Source organism: Protopterus annectens, chromosome 3.part1, assembly GCF_019279795.1.
Source record: "Protopterus annectens isolate FY-2018-M chromosome 3.part1, PAN1.0, whole genome shotgun sequence".
NCBI classification, from domain to species: Eukaryota; Metazoa; Chordata; order Ceratodontiformes; family Protopteridae; genus Protopterus; species Protopterus annectens.
The window spans coordinates 382,377,712-382,402,758 of NC_056732.1; the positions used below are offsets into that span (position 1 = coordinate 382,377,712).

Sequence of the window (25,047 nt, forward strand, 5' to 3'; positions counted from 1 at the left end):
GTGTGTTTATTGCCTTTCACCCACTAAGAACCAGGAAAGACTTTGGCTATCCTGTCTAGTAGCATGTTTTAGGCAAAATTTGCTGCGGAAGTACATTTATTTATTTATTTATTTGTATTTGTTTACCAGGATAGTCCACTGGGCCAAGGTGAGCCCATTTTCTGTGGAGGCCCCAGGAGAAAAGCTCCAGACATAGTATAGCTCTTCCACAGTACAAATGTAGAACACAGTACATTCTTCTGGAGGTAGACTGACTTCCAATGTAGCAATCATATTGTTATATTTAATTATTTATTTGTTCTCTTACACCCACTTTATGCTATTCAGGATCATTACAGGGCTAGGCAGAGATTTTCTGACAACCTATGACAATAATCCATAGAAGCAGTTTAGATTCATAGATATTCCAAGGCCAACTAATATTATAACAATTCCCACCTTGCTGGTACCCTCTCTCAGGCAGCATCTCCTTTCTCCAGGAGGACCATACCAGTAAAATCCAGAGTAGATCTGTGGATACCCATCCAGTCACTAGTTTATGTTTTAAGATAGTGAATTGAACCACTTAACATGAAGGGGAAATTTATTCCAAAGTTTTTGAAAGTGCTGCCTTATAAGCATGCCTCTCCATTGTGCAGTATTTATCTGTTGGTGGAGATTTAAGTCCCTGGTTCTAATATTGGTGGAGATATTAGACTTGCAGAGAAACAGGTGGTCTAGGACAGCTGTAATGGTGCAGTAAGCAAGACAGATCTCCATACTCAAAAGTCTGTAAGAAACTGAATAAAGGGATAGAGCTTCCAGCATATCTTTGTAGCTGAGGGACTTTAGGTCTGAGATATTTTTGGTTGTGAACCATTTGGGTTTTGATAATTGTTCTGTATGATTAATCTGATAATGCCCAAAGGGGCATTGTACTCAATCATTGTCCTGATTAATGATGACTATAAGGAAGTGATTACATTGTAAGATTTATGATGATATTCCTTTGGCAATTAGGTCAGCTCAATAAAAGTATTTCATAGCAACCATTATCACATGATGCTGAAGAAAGATGGCACTATCAGCCCAAGTACCTAGGTCCCTAACAAAATTTTCAGTTTATAATTGTCTGGTGGCTATACAGTATGATGAGGGGAAGGGCTGTTTACCATAACTAATACAACACTTTTTAGCATTTAGTTTGAGATAATTTTTAGTACACCAAGGTTCCAATAGGGAGAGACCATACAGAAGAGTTTGGGTGTCATATGGTGACTTAACAACAACATCCAGTTTGCATTCATCTGCAGACTTTGTTAGCCAGAGGTCTTGGCTCCCCATGTGGATCTCTCAGAAGTAAATACCAAAAAGTAAATGTGCCAGAACTGAGCCCAAAGGGGCACCACTGGTTACTTTCATACTTACTGATGAGGCATCTTCCACTCACATTATGTGGGTTCTGTGTTTTAGCCAGTTTGCTCTTCATCTTAACACATATGGGTTAATTTTTATAGAAATTAACTTTTGTATGATGCTAGCATGGGGGGTGTTAAAGGCCTTCACCAGGTCACGATACACCATGAGTACTGCATGGCCACCATCTAGAGCCTCTGTAACCCTCTTGAAGAAGTTTACCAGGTTAAATATATAGGCTTTACCCTTCACAAAGCCAAACTGTTGGGGAGCAAGTCAAGTCACGATTTGAGGTTAGTTATAATGCATCCCATGTTTTGCAGATGAGGCGTTTGAGGCTGGTAGGACTCTAACTATCCAAGTTAGATGTAAGGCCACCCTTATGAAGGGGTATCATCACTACAGTGCACCATTCATTAGGGACAAAGCCAATAGCTAAATATAAGTTAAACAGCTTAAGGAGTGTGTCTGCAAGGATATGTTTAACACTATGATGCAACCAGGTATAATGACATGTAGTAGTAAATAAAGATACAAAGATACAATCAAAAGGCTTGTTGTATACTAGGAATCTGACAGAACCAAGCATTTTTCTTGTTTTATTTTTTCTTATCTAGATGTTGCAGTGTTATGAAATGTTTTGTGAAGAGTAACAAACCTTGTTGATAAGCTTTGTGATGTAGTTAAGTCGACCAATCCCTGACAGTGTTTAATATTTTGACTCTGGCCTTTGGTGAAATGAAATGTTAATAAAAGGGTTCCATGGGCTTGACTGCCCCACCCCCACATACCCCCAGAGTGCCCCACTTTCCTCCCATCCTGGCCTTGTGGCACTATTCAGACTCCTTGTTTTCTTGCTTTCTCGTACTTTGTTGTGCTCTTCAGATTTTTCCTGTATTATTTCAATATATCCTAAACAGCCAAGATTACAACATAATAAATGACAACATAATAATCAAATTAAGCCAGATGACTCAGCTCCCCCTCCCCCCAAGAAGAAGCATGGCACAGAACAACTAACATCATATTTTGGCATAGACACCTGGAAACAAATATATGTGTGCAAGTATTTCCTCAGAAAAAAAATCACATTGTTAAACCATTTTTAAAAATGAGCAGCAACAAGCATGTGGCTACCAGCAGTGCAACCCACAGATGCAAACTATTTCCTCATTTCACAAACTTAAATTTAACTGCTTGAAAAGTAGTGCTATGTAAAATAAAAAAAACACCCAGTGCAATACTAATTACATTACAAAACTAAATGTGAATGCATTTCCATTGCTTTTATCCTGTCACAGTTGAAACTCAGAAAAAAAAAAAAAAAGAGCACGTCTCTGAAAAACGCCTGCTTGCCATGTTTCAGTATTTTAAGTTCTGTTCTAGCATTGTTAACCTAACATGGCATCATGCTGGAGGGGCAGTTTCACTGGAAAATAAGTTTCAAAATGCCAGTGGAAGCTCCGCCTTGACAGTTTCTGCTAGAAAATAAATAATTCCACCAAAGAAAGCGTGCATAACAATTACCAAGTAAGTAATGCTGCCATTGCAACACATGCATAACAAAAGCAGAACACTTAAAAACTGCAACAAATTACGTTAAAGTGACAGAAGAATAATAGAAATGTCATCAATCAGACTGCTAGGAAGGTTACATACAACATGTTCCATATCCGCAGCTGTTGCTCATTATCATTTGTGGTTTTCCTTTGCATAAACAACACTGCATTCATTAAAGGAAGTGTAATAAAAGTAAGGACAAACTACAGTGCCGTATTGTTTATGTTTCTAACCGCACCTGCTGTGCAAGCAATGTTCCATAACATTCCTTTGTTTATAATGAAGCAGAACAGTGCCCTCTGCCTAAACTTGCAACATACACCTGCCATTCCTGTATCTCACAAAATACACATGTTTTCTGGTCTAGCTTGCCTAGAAATAATTCTGAAATACAGAAATCCATCTTGACAGTTGTAATGTCTAAAATAATTCTGCTAGAAAAAAAACTATTCTGACACTTATACTTTTAAAATTTCAATATATACCAAACGTGTGCGTGTGCGTGTGTGTGTGTGTGTGTGTGTGTGTGTGTGTGTGTGTGTGTGTGTGTGTTTTAGTTTCTGTCTCTCCCAAGACATTTACCCAAGTATATTTGCATATTATTGCATTTTAACAAGACCTCTTAGTTGACTGAGGAGAAAGAAGTGGAAACTGGGTGTTGAACTCTCCTCTTCATACCTGGGCACTTGGGCAGTAGACATAGATAATGTTGACTGTATGCTCATAAGCACAAGCACTTCAAACAAACTTTGACCAGAATGTCACCTGTCAATGAATTGAAATTTATAGTGTAATTCTTTTCCAGATATCTAGCTACTGGCAAAAGTTGCATACTTCAAGTGTTTATGACTTGATTGTGAGCATTTTCATTTACTCATTGCACAATCACTAAGAAGCAAAATTTCAATTAAATTCATGGGCTGAAAAGTATTTTTGCTTTTATGCCCAGTGGTCTTCACAGTGTTTGCAGAGATATTGTAACTCCCTGAACATGAATATGGTTTACCCCGATTGCAACTTCCTTGCTTCACAGTGAAAAGTTCTTGCAAACATTAACAAGCAAAATGTGTCCACTCATTCAATATTCATCCATGTATTCTCCAAAAATAAACACTGTGCAACCCTACAGAAGGTAAACTTCCTTCAAAATAACTGTTAAGCATTATTTTATTCAAGCTCAGATGCATGAAAACTGTCCAGCACTAGCTTCCATGCCCACAGCCAAACACCCTTTTATAGTCTACAAGTGGGATTCATGAACATTGTGCCCAGTGCAGTAGGACTGGTATACAGTAGAACTGCATGCCAAAGCCCTGTGAGATTTATAAAGATTGATAAACACTGTGGTAATACCTTTTACATAGTTTTCCCTCATTATGTAGCTACAGTACTTCATTCACGCAGTAAACATGTAAATGACCTATACCCCCAGGATCATATGTTGTTCAGAAACACAGTATCAGCTGAGTACAGACTGGTTCCAGCTTGATATCTTTCAGGACTGGAATTACATAGCTACAGATGATAAAGTGGTTGTAACTGTAACTTTTTGCTCCACGAGCACATCCACACTACATTCCTTAGGATGCAAGCTTTTAGCATGTGCTAGCTGCTTAACTGAACTCATATTCAAGTTCAGACTACAGTTTGGTTGAGTCCCTGGCTTTGAAGAACTTGTCATTAAGCACTTGTGGCTTGACCAGCTGTAAGGAACCTGTTTAAAACTGCTCTTATTTGGACCAAAGAGGAAATATCTTACTAGTTTAAAAATAGACCTCCATAGTTAATTCTACAGTTATGCACTTCTTTACAAAGTCTTTAGATAACAATGATTATAATAATTTATCTATGAATATCCGCACCCTATGGCACAATTATAATTATATACCACCACTGTCTATGCTTAAAGTTGTCAGCTGTAAATGTTCATTCTATTACCTGGTCTGTGACTCCAAGTAATATTTAGAAAACACTAACCATGATAACTTTTCAATTCTTAGATTTGGATAAATGTTTATGTTCAAATTCCTTTCTTTTGTGACTGCACAAAATTCAATAATGCGCTTATTAATTAAACCATCTTACAAACCATTCACTGATATTGTTGCTGTGACTGCAGTTGTACTTCAAATACTATGCACATGTTTATAAATCTGAAAGCATAAATATTAACCTTATTTCACAATGCTGGCATCATACTGTTATAACAGTCAATGTTTGTATGGGTGGTTGTATAACAACTGAAATCTGCAAGTGTCAGTATTTTTCTTTGCTTTGCCTTGTGCCCTGGCCATGGCTGAATAGTGTTTCTGTTGGATGAATATTTGCTTAAAAACATAAAAGGATTTTCTAAATAAGAAATACTAACTCTAGGAACATATCTGTAGATCTACTGATTTTGTAAGCTAGTACTGCTTTTTTTCATGCTTTTGTGGGTAATGATTTTTGTCTCGTGGTAACATCCCTGAATTCTGCTTTACTTGTTCTAGTGAGAAGCAGATATTCCGTCCATTTCCAGCTGAACATCCCTATCACTCACACATACCCAAATTTGCTCTGTTTCCAAACTTTAAGTCACCAGACGATCCAGAAACTGGCGTGCAGGCCTGTGACAGTGAACCCGTACATTCTAACATTCCTGCCAACAACTTTGATGTGCTTGTCTATAGCAAAACAAAAGGTAAAGTATTAACTAGCTTCTGAAATATTATGAGAATTGCTTATTTGTTCTAATGTTTGAATAGTTGGCACAGGGCACCCCACAGCAATGAAGTGCTATCTGCAAAAAAAAAAAAAGAAAGAAATATCTGCCAGATGGGAATACCTTTTATCTGTCAGCATACTCTGTCTAGGTAGCTTTGTATAACTAGAAGTGAAATGTAGTATCTTACATGATCCAGTCCATCCGCTTCAAAATGAAGGTCCAGTCATAACAGGTGACACTGAATTCAGCATCATTGCATTACCTAAAGATCAAGCTTCCCCACTATATCCCACAGTGCTCCTCTCTTCCCCAGAACTTGTTTGCCACTTCAAGCAATAATACACAAATCCTTCAGCGCAGTCTGTTTTTCCATTTTTATTTCTAAGTATTTACTCTTTAGTATTGGTCACTAGCTTTTCTAGACATCCTTTTACTATATTTGATAATTTTCTAACAAATTCTGTAAATATTTCTTGCCAGAATATTAATTTACAGTGGACAAAAAATAGTGTCTGGTTGGTTATGGATGTGATGAGTCTCTACACAAATATTCCACACCAATGTGGCTTGGAAGCATTATGAGTGTTTTTAGGGGATAGTCCTTTTACAAATTATTTTATGGATTTGGTACATTTTTCTTTATTAAATAATTTTTTTGAGTTTGATAAGAAAATTTATCATCAAATTAAGGGGACATCCATGTGAGCACCGTTTGCCCCCACGTATGCAAACCTTTTTATGCGTTTGTTTGAGTGCAAGTTTTTGTATCATTTAAATTTTTTAGGAATTATGTTGTGAAATATTTCAGATATATAGATGATTTTATTTTTTTATGTGAAGGGGCTCATGCTATGGTTGATTCCTTTTTAAATGATTTACAGCATGTTTTTAATTTACAGTTTGATGCTGTTCAGTGTGGGGGAGAAAGTAAGTTTTTTGGATTTGATTTTGGAAGGCTCTGTGGAGAATGGTATTAAAAACAGGGTACATAGGAAATTTTGAGATGATTTACATTTTTTGGGTGGTAAGAGTTGCCATCCGCCACATTTAATGAAGGCTTTGCCTTGTGGGGAATTGTTATGTATTAATAGATTGTATAATGTCCCTGAAGAGCTAGAACGGGAGGTACATATAACTTGTGAAATGTTTAGGCAAAGGGGTTATGATTTGTCTGTTGTGAATGATACCTGGTACAGATTGGCATCGGGTAAGCGACAAGTAATAAAAACAGAAAAAATAATGGAGGGCTTGGCAAATAAGGATGAAAGTGATACTTTTGGTAATAAGATTTATTTTGTAAGCATGTACACTGTGCTTACAGAAAGAATAGTAATTATTATCAGATTTTATTGGGGTTTTTTGAAGAATTTTTAAGATCTAAATTTCTTGCCTGATAAACCATATTTCTCTTATGAAAGGGGTAGGAGCATTAAATATATGGTTGTTCACAGTAGTTATATCACTCCTGGAGTTAAGAGGGTGAAGTAGTTTAAGAATTTTGGGACCTTTTAATGTGGAAGTTGTTCTGTCTGTAAGCATTATAATTCATAGTTTTGATAACATTAATAATGTTAAGTTTACAGTCAATGACACCTTTTGTTGTACTACGGAAGTTGTTATATATGCCATGAGGTGCTCCTGTGGTTTGTTTTATACAGGGGAGATGAAAAGGTCTTTTAAGGTTAGACTACAGGAGCACCTCAGGGATATTAAAAATAATATCACTGAAACTCCAATAGCCCTTCACTATATGTCTCATCATGGTGGAAATAATAATTGTTTAAAAGGAACTATTTTAGAAAAAGTTAAATATAATAATGTTGAATAATTAAAGAATAAGCTGCTCTATAAAGAAACTGTATTTATTCTGAAGTATGACACTCTGATGCCCAAGGGGTTAAATTCTGAATGTAACTGGAAGGTGCTTATTTAATACTAATTATCTTTTAATTGCTCACTAGTAATTAGTATTTAAAGATGGTGTTTTGAAATGTTTTTTGTACTCTTGAAAGGCTTTGAGCCGAGGCGCTAGAGAGTTTTATTGATTAAATACTTTGGTTTTACTGGCTTTTACTGGTCTGTGTTGTTTTCATCTTTGTCTTTTCATGAGTGGTTTTTCATATTCATTTTTCTTTGCCTACCTTGCCTGTTTAGGCTGTTAGGACTCAACTTTGAATGTTCCCCTTTTATCTTGGAATAGAGCTTCATGGTTAGTGGTTTTCTGTTTTCCTTCCTGAAGATACATTTGGATTGTGTTCTGCATAGTTTGATGATTTTGAATTATACACTTTGTTTCCCACTTCATTGTTGGAGTACTGGGATTCACTGAGGTGGTCAATGATGCCTGTGTTTAGTGTCCTACAGAGATTTAGGACATTCTTGTCTTGTTCTTAATGTTGACTACACTGTTGATTTTTTGTCAGGTAGTTAGTTTTGGCAAATCTGTTGATATCTTTGAACCGCAAATAGACAAGGCCCTGGGGTTCAATAATTGCACTGAATGTGGTCACAAGATTCCCTGCAGTACACTCATAGCTCAAGTGTCATGTGCCTGGGATGGATCATTTAAATCAAAATTGTGAGATTTGTAAAAACCTTAGTAATCAAGCTCCCCAAGAATGAAAGAACAGACAGATATGAAACCGTGTCCCAAATGAAACTGTTCAAGATACCATAGCGTCATCATCATGAGCATCTCAGTTGAAGTTACACTTCTTTCCGACCCCACAGCTTCTCCTGGCAAAAGGAATTATCAGGATACCTAGAGTCTTGTCCTTTATCAGTATTACCCATGAGGTCAACAAAGTCTGATAGGAGCCATTGTAAACAAATTCACTGAGACCAGATGAGGGCCTTGATTAAGACCCAAAATAGGTCAGGTGTGTGCTTCCCACCCCTCATCCACCCCCATCTAGAGAGATGGGGGTGGAGAGAGAGGAGGACCTATCCCTTTCACTTTTTATGCTCATTCCCTTGGCCCAATTGGAATACTAAGAGCGTCTATGGCGAGTGTGTTGCCTGCATCTTCTATAGCAATACCAGCGGTCTTACCCTTCATTTCTGCTGACCTCTTTAGTTCTGGTGGTCTCAATGCTGACCCCCTTTTAGCATCAAGAATCAGAAGGACCCTTGGGCTTAATTCCAATATCTCAATTCTGGGATTGACAGTGGTTACCTTGAGGTCATTCTTAGTGTTGGCTTCTTTGGCATTTGATCTTTCAGTACCAAAACCATACTCAGCCCTGGCAGCACCTTCAGTGGTGAGTGCCATCAGGACCACAGTCTAGGTACTTACCATGTGGGATTTAACATCAGTCATTGTAATAATGGTTTTGACACTGACAGCTTTGAGTTCAGGATTTGAGTTCTTGACGGGGATAAAAAGACAACTCACTAAGCTGATGTTACAGGAGATGCACCAGCTACCATGGCTCCACCCTGTAACACCCCCCACCCATCTTGGAGCCTTTGGATCATCATCCATATCCCTTCCAGAGTCAATTCCAACTGACAGTCACAGAACCTGACGACTGGGAGAATTCTATTCCTCAGACCACCCTAATGAGTTCAATCTGAGTGACTCTAGGACGAGGAGGTGCAAGAAGAAGATCAGGATTTTCCATCAGAGTCCCCTGTCTCAAATACTTATCTTAATGAAGAGGAGGATTCCCCTCCAGAGGATTCCAAATTTGGGGAGATCTTCAAGTTGCTGAGACAAAGGGGATCTTGGCCCATAGAACTCCCCCCCCCCCTTCTCTGATGAAGAGTTCTTACAATACGCCTTTCTGAATACCTCATCTATGTCTTGGGTGGTCCCTCCAGAGATCTCATGATAGATCTGTTCATGGAAAGAGCTTTGTGGGAACCCAATGTGGCTGAATGGGTCTACTTCTAAATTTTCAAGTTTCAAAACTTCAAATTTCTTATGGTTGAGACCATAAGATCGAAGTTTTGAAACTTCTAACTGTTTAAATGGAGATCGACGTACAGTGCAGAACGGTATATTTACTGTTTTCCTTGCAGTAGTGCAACCTAGGAGTTGGCATATTTAATTATCAGGGGTGTGCAGGGTGCATCCCCCCACGTGGGGAGTGCAGGGTGGCTTAGCATCCTGCAAAAATGTAAAGAAAAGATTTTTTTATTTACATTTTGAAGTTTCAAAATTTTGATCACATGGTCTCGACCATAAGAAATTTGAAGTTTGCTTTCACATCAGGTACATCCTTTATCAGAGCTGATGTTTATGCCTTGTTTTCAATGACAGCTTGCAGAAAAGATCGTCATCTCACTGAAAACGTTGTCTCAGAGTAATAGTCCTCATCAGATAGAGATGTAGTTGGCAATGATGCAGAATATTAGGTCTGAACCCAATTGGCTCATTCATAATGTAGCCACTTAAGCAGCAAGAGCAGCTTCCATAGAACTCACCATGAGGAGGCAAGTCTGGCTCAGATTTTGAGGCTTTGTGGGAAAATTTAAGGCATGCTTTGCCAGTGCTCCTTTAGAAGGGTCATGTTTATTTGGACTCAAGGTGAAAGAACAGTTACTTAAGAGTGAGCAAGAAGGTAAAGGGCTCTCAGTTGTTTGGAGTCAAATTTACAGTCTCACAAAGGTCCTTTATGAGGAACCAAAAGATGCCAAAAACTTGTGGCACCATCGAAAGATATGCAGCCCCCTAGAAAAAAAGAGCTACTCCAGAGGTGTCTTTAGACTGGAAAAGATTGTAAACTTTATTCAGAATCCTTTGTTAGTTCCAAGAAAGATAAAGGACTTAACCAATTCTAGATCTCAGTGACCCAATACAGTACGTAAGGAAATCCAAGTTCTGGATGGTCACGATGCAATAAAACGTCTTTGTGTATAGGAGGAAGAGTGGATTGTGCTCTGTAGACTCCAAGGAGTCCTACCTGCACAAAAAGATAGCCAAGGTTTCCAGGGTGTTTCTGCATTTCTGGTCTAGGAGCGAGTAATTATCAATTCAGGGCCCTACCATTCAGTCTCACCACAGTCTGCCCCCCCCCCACACACACACACACACACACACACACATACACAAAAATACATACTAGGAGTTTATGTCGTGGCTCACCTGAGGCTGCTGAGATTTAGAATCTTCCCTTAGCTGGACATCTGGCTCCTTGCCTCTGCCACAAAGTAGTCATTACTATGTGAAAAAGACGACTTATGTCTGCTTTCTCTGTTCTTGGAATATTGGTGAACATTGTGAACTCTCCATTGAAGCCATCATAGCACTTTGTCTTCACAGGCTGCCATATGAGCATGATTCAGAGTTTACATGATTCACAATTTCATTGCAGTATGCAGAAGATTTTCCATTATGCCATCACTCACCAACAGCATCCTTCATTCTCAAGATATTAGGGGACATGGCAGTTACAATTCACCTGATCCACATGACTGTGATGCAGAGGACCCTCCATGTTCAATGGTTTCAACTGGAGGATCCCACTGATCAAATTATTTGATTATTCAAACCTTGCCATGACTTCTGCAGTGGTGTTGCACTTAATAAATTTGAATAAATGATGTCCCTTTGCCCCCTTGCTGCCTTCAGCTACCACAGTCACCACAGATATATCTACCCTGGGATGGGGGGCACTGTTTAGACATATAGTCCAAGGGACATGGACTCAACAGGAGGCTCTTTTGCATATCAGTGTTCTGAAGATGAGGGGTGGTTCTTTCAGAGTTACAAGTATCTCAGGATTACCTTCCTCGGGTTGCAGTAACAGACGCAATTCACATAGACAATATGTCAGCAGTGTGGTACATCTACAAGCAAGGGGGGGAACCAGATCTTAGCCCTCCACCCTTTGAAGCAATGAGGGTTTGAGAATGAGTAATATTCTCACAATGTGTTTTTCTAGACATGGCACATCAGTGGTGAAACAACTATTTAGTGGATAGGCTCAGCAGATATTTTCTGATGCCATGTGAATGTGATGACAGTGCAGTTGATTTTTCTGTGAGTGGGAAGCACCTTGCTGCATTCTGTTTGCATTCCTGACTAGCACTAAATGCAGCAACCTTTTCCCTCATTCCCTCACTGATTAAAACTCATAATGATGCTGTGGTAATCCAGCAGCCATCTGGGCTACTTTATGCTTTTCCACCTTTTTCCCTAATCAAATGATTCTTACTGAAAGACAAGTTGTATAGAACCTCAGCAATTCCCATAGCCTCTTTTTTGGTCTTGACAAATAAGGTTTCCTCTAGTTTGGCCTAACCTAATGAAGGATCACCTGTATCTAGAGCCTCGCCATACGTTATATCCCATGTGTCCAGCAACTGGAACTAAAGTCCCTCAAGCCAATCATATGATTGCTCCAGTTTCTCTGATGGCTAGAGACCCTACTCATCCTTCAGGGGTGGTTTGAATCCTATTTACAGCTCAGAAACCCACTACCAGAAATATTTGCAAAGGCAAATGGAAAAATATTTCTATGTGGACTTCTCAGCATGGTTTAGATCCATTCACAGCTCCTACCCCTTCTGTTTTACTTTTTTTGGTGTTCCTTTTTGTTAGAAGGTTGTTTTTGTTTTTTTCTATTGTGAGAGTACACTTAGCATCTGTTACATACTTCTACAAAGGTTTCAACTTTTGAATTTCTCAAGGCACAAGAAAGCCTGAAAGTACTATTTAACAGGAATATTCTTCCTGAAACTACCTGAGACAGAGGATCCTCTTCCTCCATGGATCTCAATTTCCTTGTGGAGACATTCAATCTTCCCCTTTTGAGTCATCTGGTACTGCATACATTAAATACATTTTCAGGAAACCCCTTTTCCAAGTTGCTGTAACATCTGCAAGAAAGGCCTGTGATTTTCAGGCTGTCTGATATTGTCCCTCTTATTTTATATTTCAAAAATAGGGTTTTTCTACAGATCCACCCACTCTTTTTGCCTAAGCTAGTGTTAGAATCCATCCTCAAACAATCTATTCATGTTCTAGTTTTATTTCCTCGGTATTCCAAAACATAAGCTGCATTACCTTGATGTTCAAAAATAATGGAAATTTTGTCTACATAGAAGGAAAAAAACTCTATGAAAGATTATTAGCTCTTTGTTACATTTGTCTGCAACAACATAAACATAACAATATCTAGGTTACAGTGCTCAGGCGACTGCCAGACAGACCTCTCAACTGTCCCTGTTTTGGAAGAATGTTTCTGTTTTCAGGCCTGATTTACCCCTGCACATGTATGTCTCTATTTTCAGAGTTGATTTAACCCTTCAAAGAATTTTCTGAATCCCCCCCCCCCCCATCATATGTCATTGTTGAAGCTGTGTAGTACACAGAAAAACACACTAGTGACCAACTTAATAGTGGCAACAATAACTTAAAGAATGAAGACACTCCCTTTTTTAGAAGCAAAAACAAATGACCTTGTGTGGTAGAATTAAAGACTGCAAATTTTACACTGTCTCTTTTATAATGTGCTAATATATTTTTTTCATTTTTGTCACTCTCAGTTTTTAAACATTTCTGAGTAGTATCCCACACTTCTACTTAAAGCGGGAAGAGTCGTGCTATTTAGTATTCATATTTATGCTGTTCATGTGTCTAGATTTTTAGCTGCATGTTACTTTTCAAAGGCCTGTGTTCCTGTTTTCAATGTCTGCAGGTTGAGATGTATGCTGCAGGACTGTGTTACTTTTTGTTATGTTTAAGTTACTTAATTTTGAATATGGTTCCCATTTCTGCAATAACTGTAAATATTTAAATTAGTACTTAGAACTCTGAAATTGAAGATACAGGGAGAATAACGGTGGCATTTGATGAGACAAGCAGGATACTGATCTAGTTTCATCTATCACCAGAATAATTCACATATTTTGTATTGCATAAGTTAACTGTCAAAGTTCTGGATAAATATTGAATATTTGGGCTCTAGGGGTGGGATATAATTTTTGTTTTTACTAAGATGACAATTGATAAGTTATCTCATGAGAGAAGTGCTTATACACCATACAGATGCTTTAATTTTTGGACAGCCATCAGCAAGAAGAGAGATGTGTTATCTTGCCTCTAGCTGTATGTCTCAGCAGCTGTTGTGGTACTACTGACCATCACTTGTGTACCTACCACATCATTATGTTTTTTACAAGCTGTAGGAGTCAGACAGATTGGTTGTGGAGTTTAAATAGTCTTCAAAAAAGAAAATGTAAGCAGCAGCTGTATGATTAAAAGATGTGAACCTCTATGTAAAGAAAGAGATCATAACAACAGAGCAAACAAGTAAGCAAGAAGGAGCAGGATGAGGCATTGTGTGTCATAATGGAAAACAATAAAAGTAAATTCCATACAGAGCTTGTATAAAGAACCCATCATTCTCATGAAGAAAGAGGTAATAAATTGATAGATACTGTCCTTTGGATGGCAGAGAAAGGGGTAATGGTGCATAAGTGAGGCTTTGGTCTACCAGATATTAACCAGACCACCAGAGCTGTCACTACATCAAAATTCCAGGTCATTATTGATGCCCTGGTATGAGGAGGAGATAGTGGGCATTAAAATGTGTTGTAGTACAGCAGCCTAGGACTTACTCTCCTCATAACCAATAAAAGAGATGAGGATCTATCGACTAAAAACTGACAGCCATTTGGTAACCAGTTATGCTTTATGGCCATGAGTGTGCTTTGTTGTCATCTTAGCTACAGAAGCAAGCCAATCAAAAGTAAGATTTATTGAGTAGGCTTTTAGGATCTTTAATCCTCGTGCCCCATGGCTGCTGTGTGATCCTAGCCCCAGCATCTATTTTGTACTCTTTCCAGCCTGATAATCCTGTTCTAAGAATTTAAGAACCTACCTTCTGACAGCCAAGAACCTACCCCACAGTTTTTCCTGCTGTGTTATCCTTTAAGCAAGGACTTCGGCCATATAAACTCTGCATCCCTACCACTACAAGGATCAAGAAATTTTCCAGCCTGATTATCCTGTTCTAAGAATTTAAGAACCTACCTTCTGACAGCCAAGTACCTACCCCACTGTTTTTCCTGCTATGTTATCCTTTAACCACGGACTTTGGCCATATAAACTTTGCGCTCCTACCACTACAAGGATCAAGAAACTTTCCAGCCTGATTATCCTGTTCTAACAATTTAAGAACCTACCTTCTGACAGCCAAGAATGTACCCCACTGTTTTTCCTGCTGTGTTATCCTTTAACCAAGGACTTCAGCCATATAAACTCTGCGCCCCTACCACTACAAGGATCAAGAAAGTATGTGGTCTCCTACAGCTGACACTAAAGCCTAACTTTGTATATAATATTATATTAAGGGTTTATACACGCTTCCCAGCCAGGTCTGCCAGCAGCCATATCCTCTCTTTACTTTGTAACCTTCTTACCGCTGTCTTTTCCCTTACTGTACCCTCCTCTGTACCTCATACATTCTACCATTGTAATCCCTGTCCAGTTATCCCTTAAGGATCTATTGCAAACTTACCCTTGCCCACTAGGTGCCACTACTATCTACATTTTCTTCACTCCTATGTCTACCCCCCCCCCCTTTTTTGCTTCTACCTAACTGCCTTTTTTTCCCTATTCTGCTCTTCATTCCATCCTACTCTAACATCCTTCTTTCCCTATAGCTTCCAAGTTTTATTACTACTACTATCTATTACTGAGTTTCTACTCCCATCACTTATCCCTTCCTTGCTCACCCACAGCAGCCTGCATTTCACTGATTGTCTCTCTAGACCTTCAGCCCTTCACTTGTCTCTTCCCTCTCCAATTATCCTTTGAGCTCACTCCGCTCCCCTTGCACTACCCCCAATTCCCACCCACCCCCCAGGGGCCTTAGTCTTATACTTCCTAGCCACTCCCACCTCCTCAACCGAAACACCAATTAATTACACCACCTAGATAATTAACACCACACCTTTGTCTCCACTTAACCTACCTTAGTTCCCATTTCTTAGTATCTATCTCCCACTCATACCCTACTACTACCACCTACCTAAGTACCTTTTTCAAATTATATAACCATGCCCAAACAAACCACCTCTTCACTAACTAAAATACTACTCATTGCCTCACTGTTATCTTTTATAACCTCAGCCTATCTATTAACCTTTTTCGAACACCTACATTTCTCTCAGTTACCCCACCCAACCACACAAACAGCCACACAAGCCCTCACTTTCTTCCATGACAACATAAATATAATATCAACACCTAGCTACCTACCTGCAAAGTACCATAGATTGGCTCATATTAAATATAAGAATCCACTAACCAAAAAAAACTCAACATCTATTTAGTAAACTACATTATTCCTTATTTATACTAAAAAAGCAAACCTTAGAAAATGGAGATATCCATCCTAATCCAGGCCCCGCAAATGTCATGCCTACTGATCTTCTTACTACCAATCCTTCCATCACACGGACCCCCAATGAACACCCCAATTCCCTCCTAATAGTACATCTCAATATCCAAAGTGTTAATAACAAAATTCCCCAACTCCATTCTCTCCTGGACATACACTCTTTTGATATTCTATGTTTGACTGAATCATTATAAAATTAGATCATAATAAAAGAAAGGGAGGGGGAGTAGCAATTCTCTACAAGGATGGGCTCCAAGTTACCTACTTACCCTACAACCCACCTAAGGACACTAATGCTGAAGTCCTTATTTTCAAAATGCAGCTGAACTCTACTAAGTCCATATATATCTATTTGCCTCCTGGAAATAATATTAGTTCACTAGAGGATATTCTTTGCTGATTTTCATCAACCTTCCCACAAAAAAACTATTATCCTAGGTGACTTCAATATTGACTGGAAGTGCATTAATACTGAGCACCCCACTTCTCATATTAACCTTCATGGATTCTCCCAGACCATCACCTCCCCCACAAGAACTAACAAACCCAACAATAAAGAAAGCTCCCTAGATTGGATTCTCATTAATAATTACCACCAAACCTACAAATTTGGTATTCTCCCTGATGATGTTAGTGACCACTCATTGACCTACATAATCAGGCAAAAAATTGACATCTCTCACCCAGCATCATATAGCACTATACGGTCTAACAAGCATTTCAACCAAGTGCTATTCCACAGTGAACTTAGCGCTTGCAATTGGTCTCCTCTAAAAACCCTACCACTTGAAGAGACTGTCAAATACTTTAACTCCAGGGTCTTAGATATCCTTGACCAGCATGCACCCAAGTGTACTATCAGAACAAGGTCAAAACCAGCCCCCTGGCTCTCCCAAGAAACAAGGCAGAAAATCCTGATAGCCTGGACCAAATGGCGAACTACCAAAACCTCATCAGATCAGCTAGTATTTAGGCAGATGAGAAATATGACCAAAAAATCAATACTCTTAGACAAAAGAAACTTTTACTGTAAAATGCAGCAAACACACCAAATTAACCCTCAAAAATTCTGGGCTAGTATCAATAGACTCCTACACCCAGGTCATTCCAGTACACCAACCCCAACAGGTGCAAATCATGAGACTCCCAACCAAACTGCTAATGCCTTCAATACCTTCTTTACAGAAGCCATCCAAACACTAGCCAGTCAGCTATCACCAGACAGCTCCAGTCTTCCAACCCAAACAACTAGCTATCTTCCTAAATTCCTTCTGCAACCCATCTCAACTAATTTCATTTACAAACTCATTCAAAAACATAAGCCTTGTACTCCTTCTGCTGACCAAATCCCAGCTGAGTACCTGCAAAAAGCAGCTAAAGCTGTAGCTTATCCTATATCCATCCTGATAAACAGAACCATTAGTGAGGGAACTATCCCTGCCATCTGGAAAATCTCACACATTATCCCCCTACACAAAGGTGGTAATTCATACGAATATTCTAACTATTGGCCCATAGCCCTACTATCCCCCTTAGCTAAAATAATGGAAAATGCATTCATCAGCTTTTATACCACTTAATCCAACACAAAATACTAGCTAAGAGCCAGCATGGCTTTAGGCCATTCCATAGTACCACTACTGCCCTTTTATCCTTCACAGATACCATTAACAAAAACCGCAACAACAATCTTCTTTCCTTAGCTATATTTATTGATCTTTCAAAAGCTTTCGATATGGTAAATCATACATTGCTTATAAATATCCTCAAATCCCTCTCTCTTGACACATTGGTGGTAAAATGGTTCACCTCTTACCTTAGCAATAGGCAGCAGGCTGTTCTCTGGCAGAATAATCTATCATCCCACCTGCCAGTGACACTGGGCATCCCCCAAGGCTCTATTTTAGGTCCTCTCTTATTCTCTATTTTTATTAATGATCTTTACTTAGCTATTCCTTTAGCTACCTGTATACAATATGCAGATGGTTCCACACTAATCTGCACAGCTAAATCATCACCTGAACTGCAATCCCTAACTCAGAATGCATTTAACATAGTAGAGTCATGGTTCTTAAAATGTTGTCTCCTCCTGAATCCTAAAAAACCTAAGCTCCTGCTCTTTACTCCTACCCATAAGACCCTGCCAATAGATTTTTCTGTGACTTCTAATAATGGTACCCTCATATTCCCTGACTCTACTACCAAAGTCCTAGGCATTACTATTGACAATATTCTTACCTTTGACAACCACATTAATGACACAATAAAAACAGTTAACAGAAAAATGGGATCCCTGTATAGGATCAAACCTTTCCTTACTCCTATAGCAAGAACTGATATTGCCCACACTCATCTTATCTCCACACTTCTGTACGCCTCCCCTATATACACTAACCTGACAAAGAATAATCTTCTGAAACTAGCTAGCTCCTATAATAACATTGCCAGATTTGCCACTGGTAATCCTTTCAGATCCCATCATTGCCAGAATCTAAAACAGCTAGGATGGCTGGAACTACAAAATCAGATTCACTTTAACCAACTTACTATTGTCCATAAAATCCTCAACCAGCCTAATAATATCCCTGTACTCACAAACCTCATAACCCCCTACAGAAGTCTAAATACCTTACGCTCATCAAACAAACTACTTGTTAGCATAAGTAAGTCTAACTATATGGCAGGTAACTCTCTGTTCTCAAACACAACTGGGAAAAGATGGAACCTGCTCCCTACTGAATTTACTTCTCTTCCTTCCTTACCCCTCTTCAAACAAAAACTTAAAATATTCCTTAGAACACATTGGCTATGTCTATGCAGTAACCCAGACTAAGCTACTGCTCTTACACTAATATCTCCATAACCCTATTCTCTACTAACTTTTATGTTCCTAATTGCTTACCTTGTAAGAAAGGTAAACCAGGAAAACATTTATGAATTCCTCTTGTCAAGAACTTGTCCTATATTGTGTATAAAGTTGTAAGTGTTATTTTTTGTTAAGGACTGCTTATGTGCTGAAATATCTGATATGTTCATCTTTATGGTCCCTTTAGTAACTTTATCTCATTGTTCAATAATTGTATTTGTCTTTGGAGCTTTTCTCCTCGTGCCTCTACTGTAAATGGACATATATCCAGTTAGACTAGCCCGGTCAACAAATGTAAAATAAAATAAATAAATAATAAAATAAAGATTTCTGCACTTTTAGAGATCATATTTTGAAGAAAAGGGGTAGTGCCTCAAGAAAGCCATAGCAAAGATGGATGAAGGTAATGTGAAACAGTATAGATAGATAAAAGCTGCAACCACCAAAGCAACAACCCTTTGTGCAAAGCACATCTGTATATCAAAAATTAAGGGAAGACCACTGTGGGTCTTCTTCTGAGAAGGTGCAGTAGCAATATAGCATAATATTTGAGGTAGCCCACTTTCTCTATCCTATTTATCACCTACATTTTTCCAAGCAGTGACTATTTTCTCTTGCAAGAAACCAAGGCAGCCTCATACCAAGTCAAGACAGGTATTTAAAGTAGGTGGTGCAAGGCTCCCTGATACAAATCTCATATCACAGCTCCCTGATACAAATCTCATATCACAGCTCCCTGATACAAATCTCATATCACAGCTCCCTGATACATATCCTATATCACAGCTCCCTGATACATATCTCATATCACAGCTTCCTGATACATATCTCATATCACAGCTCCCTGATACATATCCATATCACAGCTCCCTGATACAAATCTCATATCACAGCTCCCTGATACATATCTCATATCACAGCTCCCTGATACATATCTCATATCAGAGCTCCCTGATACATATCTCATATGGTTCTTCACTTTTTTTCACTTCCTTTCAGTGCTCTTACTTCCTCTCACTCATGCCAGAGAAATTCCAGCTTCACAATGGCACTTGAAGTAATTACTTCTGATGAAATTTTATACTTTGTCAATATCTTAGTTACTACTGAGGACTTCTTTAAAAGACTGACTTTATGATCAAGATGCAAATGCTGCTGTGATAGGGAAATAGCACCACAGGACCACTACACATAATGCTTGTTTTGTTTGGGTCTAGATCATGATGTTAAAGATTGAAAAAAATTTACAGAATTTAAAGATTATGTCTAACTTTTGCAATACTTAAAAAAAAGCCTTACTTTGAAACTCAGCACATCTTTGTGCAGGTGCTCACCCCTTTATAAAAAATAAGAAAGAAATTTAGTCCAAGCCAAAATAAAAAAAATAAAAAACATTCTAAGTGTATTGCCTGCTTTCAAAGCCATAAAGTCTTTAGCGAGTGCTGTCAGAAAGACAGCATAACACATCCTCTTATGTTACAGAAAGTCTGGGGCACATTTACTGGCACAGACAGCAGGTAGAATCAAATCTGTTTTTTATGCTGCCTCTGCCATTTGCTGGTCAGTACTGGCAGATTTGACTGCCTAGCTTGGTACCCAATCTTAACAGTTAAGACTGGGTCTCACACTATATAAGCGCTTAACTGATTTGTCTTCTTCATAAGTTCATAGGTGTGTACTAGGCTAGTGGCCCTGGAGCCTTTACAAGCCTAGCCTATAAAAGTGCCCTGGCATCATGCCGCCCAATGTTAGTTCCCAGTGCCTCTGACAAGTAGAGCCACTGGAGTGATCCCCGGGATGAACTTTCTATTATCCATCCACTCATCAAGATTTCTCTTGAAGAGGGACAGCGAGGTGCTCTGCTTGACATGTATGGGAAGTCAATTCCAGAGCATGGGCAGTCTCTGGGTGAGGAACCTGTCTCTCCAGCATGTTCTGTTGATTGTGGTAATGAGGTTGAGGTCTCTAGAGCGTGTGGTGTGGAGGGATTGGAATTTCTTTAGATGTAGCATTTCTAACAGAGTTGGGTCAGACATGGCTTTGTAAGTCAGGCAAAGATCGTCTCTAAGTAGGCAATATGAGACAGAGAATAGCTGGAGTCTTTTGAGTCTGTCTATGTAGGACATGTGTTTAACACCTAGGATCCTCTTCATGAGGTACTTCTGTGGCTTCTCCAGCTGTTGCAGGTGTCTAGTCAGGTACATGCCAAATGGGGCATTACACTCGATGATTGGTCTAATGAGGGAAGAGTAATGAGAGACGATGACCTCTTTCTTCCTGGATGCAAAACCCTTGGTAATGAGATGTGCCAAGGGGAAGGACTTTCTAACCACAGTGGCAATGTGGTGGTCAAAGGAGAGGTTGCTGTCAACCTGCGTCCCCAGATCTCTTATAATGCCTTCAGTGTTCAGTAGGCTCCCATTGATGTAGTAACTAGTGGGAACTGAGTTTTTACCAAAGGGGATGATGACACATTTTTTGGCATTAAGCCTAAGGCCATGGTTTCAACACCAGTCATTGGTCTCAGTGAGGCCTTTCTGTAGGATGTCTGCATCACTTGGAGAGTTAATAATGGCTCCCAGCTTGCAGTCATCTGCAAACTTGGTCAGCTAGAGTCCCTTTGTGTTGGCCTGGACTTCTGTGAAGTAGATACCAAACATGAGAGGACCCAGGACTGATACCTGTGGGACTCCACTCATGACTGGTCGCAGTCTGACTTGGAGTCTACTACTTTCACATGTGTGTTCTATCTGTGAGCCGGTTTGCAACCCACCTAGTGATATAGAGGTTGATGCTTAGTTTGATGAGTTTATCAATAATTCTCAAGTGAGGAATGGTATCAAAGGCCTTGGCCAAATCGAGGTAGGCTGTGTGCACTGCCTTACCTTCATCCACAGCCCTGATGACTGACTCAAAGAAGTCAACCAGGTTGAGCAGGCATGATCTCCCTTTCACAAAGCCAAATTGCATGGGGTCTAGAGTTTGGAGACTTCCTATGTCTTTGTTAATCAGGTCCATGAAGATGCGCTCCATAGCTTTACATATCAGACTCATCAGGCTAATGGGACAATAATTCCCAGGATCTGTAGTTGCTCCCCCTTTATGGAGAGGGATGACTGTAGCAGTGTGCCATTCAGTAGGGACAAAGCCTGAGGTGAGGCCGTGACTGAACAGGGCACACAGATATGGTGCCAGTTCACTTTGTAGTTCATGTAGAACATAGCCAGGGATATTATCAGGTCCCATGGAAGCTGTATTCTTGGCCTTGGACAATGCAGCTTTAACCTGTGATGCAGTAATGCTGGGATCCTGGCATTCTTCCGGTATTGTGATTGGTCCTTTGGGGGGGAGAGAGGGGTAAAGTTGGCACTGAATCTGTTGGCCAGTATGTTGGCAATATCTGTTGGCTCAATATAGGAGGTACCATTGTGCAGTAACTCAGAGCAAATCTGAGTATTACTGTGGAGGTTCTTGATATAACTATAGAAGGATTTGTGATTGTTTTTAGTGTCTGCCACAATTCTGCCTTCATAGCTGGCTTTAGAGAATTTGATGAGGGATCTCAACTTTTTGTTGAGGCTAATAAGGGAGTTTTTCCAGTCTTGGGACTTCACCTTTTTCTGCAACAGTTTCTTCCTTCTGTTGTAGAGTTTATTAATGGCAGGGAACCACCAGATTGGCTTCCTTTTTGTGTAGGAGAGCGTCCTGGTTCTGTTGGGTATGGCTAGTTTTATGCATTTATGTACATGTCCGTACAGTGCATTGGTATATGATTCGGTAGACTTCCTGATATAGGAGCATAATCATCGCACTCCATGCAGTATATATACACACACACATATATATATATATATCTATATCTATATATATATATATATCTATATCTATATATATATATATATATATATGTGTGTGTGTGTGTGTGTGTGTGTGTGTGTAGATACAGATATACAGCACACTTTTTACATCTTATGCAATTGCCTTCAGTGAAAAATTGACAGAACTAGCAAAAAGTGAAACTTATTTTATATATATATATATATATATATATATATATATATATATATATATATATGTATATATAGACAATTATGCAATTAATAGAACTTAATACTCTTTGGAATGTTACTCTAGGTGAAAATGATGTATTACCCCCCACCCCTGAGTATATAGAGAGAGAGCGAGAGAGAGAGAGAGAGAAAATGTTAGTTTGTTTATTGCTTTGCTTTTGGAGTATGCACAAGGAACTGCATTTCTGAAACAGAGCTTAAAGAAGCCTTGGCTAACAGTCTCGTCACAAAGGTATATAATAAAGCATGTACTTTGTTTGTACCTAAATCAGTATTTATGTGTGACACACAGACAAAAATAATGGACTTGAATGACTCAGAGGATACAGTCTTCCAGACTAAAGCAGGCTTTTGAACCAACATTAACCAAGGTTACCACCAAACCTAAACCAGTTTCCATTACTCCCATTTATTTTGTGTCTTCTTTGAATTATAAGCTTTCTGTGAAGGAGGTTATATCAGCCGCACTGCAGCTACAACAAGAACATACACTGTGCAGCCCACAAAGGCAAAGACATGTCTGAGCTTATACTTATTAAATACAGGCCTTTAGGGGTAATTCCACAGGTACAAGGAAGAAACAGAAAAAAAGGAGTCCTCCTCTGCATACCTCTCAACTGTATAGATTTTTGCAGAATGTCCATATTTTTGCCTCATATTTTTGGTCTGTTTCTCATAAAATTGTGGCAAATCACTGGCAAATCATTCAGAGTTAAAGTCAGAAAATAATGACAGTCATTTGAGTTTCAAACTTCATACCCTTTCAGAAAATTCATGCTAATGCAAAACCTGTTATTCTATCAATTATCAATTTTCTAATTTGTAAGAGCAACATTTAAAAATTGTCCCTGTTTTTGTGCATTTTTCTCCCCATTATTGAGGGCTTTGTCCTGATTTCTTACTCCAAGGGCATGAAAGGTATGCCTCTAGTCTCTCCTCCAAGATAGTGAATCTTTTCTTTCAGCCCAGCTGTACTCCCTTTTGCGTATACATCTGTCCATGAAAGTGAGTCATATCAGCCCTCCTGTTCCCCATCCCATAATGACAGTTTTAGCCATATGTTGAATAATATGTACGAATCTATTCATGAACTTATACTGAGTGTTCTTCACCAAAATGATAATTTCTAGAAATTGTCAGATTTTGCCTCACAGCAAGAGGTTCTCCTGTTCGATTCTCGGCTGGAGCGCCTTCTATGTGGTCTGCATGTCCTCCCCGTGGTCGAGTGGCATTCAAAAGATGTGCGTAAATGGGCATGCCTTCATTGAAGGTTGGCATCGAGCTGGCACCTCGGCACCATAAAAAAATCTACTGCCAATCATTAGCAGACCGGAGTTCTGCTGTGGCGACCTCTAACCGGGAAAAGCCGAAAGAAGAAGAACAAGTCAGACTTTCAGAATCTAGAGCAGCATGCTGCCCATGTTTACTCCTTTTCAGGATTTATCAAAACATAACAGCCTGCACTCTGACGAAGGGTCTAACTCACAAGTCTGCAGATTTATTACATAGACATTCTAGTGAAAGATCGGATTTTTATTTTAATTTAGAAACCAACCCTTTTAATGTACTCTTGTTTGCAGCTGTTAAAGACAACACATGCTTATCTGTCAATACCCTACCTTTGGAAAGATTAGTAAATGTGCTGGATAGGGTTAGAAACAGGTATATGCCTCCACTATATGATCAAATGCGACTACACATTACTTCACAAAGAATGCCAGATTGTACACAACATGTTGATGTACGCTATCAAACAGAAGGTCTGAGAAATGACCATACATTGAAATGCTCTTAGGATCCAGTCAGAAAGTATGCCTTAGTTAGGTCTAAGAAATGGGTCTATATTACATGATCAAATGGTCAAATAATCGAACACGTAATAGTTGACCCATAATAATCGAACCGCCACAATGTCGAAAGGAAAATAAAAAAAGAAAAATCCACCCAAACAAACCATTTAAACTCTCTACGCAGGGGGACAAGCTCCCCTGCACCCCCCACACCCCCCGCTACTTAAATATACCAACTCTGTGATCACACTACAGTGCAGACAATGGAAAGCTTCCATTTCTGCACTGTACGGAGATCTCCATTGAA

At 39.1% G+C, this 25,047-nt stretch overlaps 1 protein-coding gene across 1 annotated transcript in view; it reads left to right on the forward strand.

Moving 5' to 3' along the window:
- The window catches only part of CCHR3.PART1H7orf31 (chromosome chr3.part1 C7orf31 homolog), a 559,004-nt gene that overhangs the window by 351,778 nt on the left and 182,179 nt on the right, over positions 1 to 25,047 (forward strand). The window contains exon 5 of the mRNA XM_044066850.1: positions 5,445 to 5,635. Coding sequence (XP_043922785.1) covers positions 5,445 to 5,635 — 191 coding nt within the window. The remainder of the gene's footprint in view (positions 1 to 5,444; positions 5,636 to 25,047) is intronic.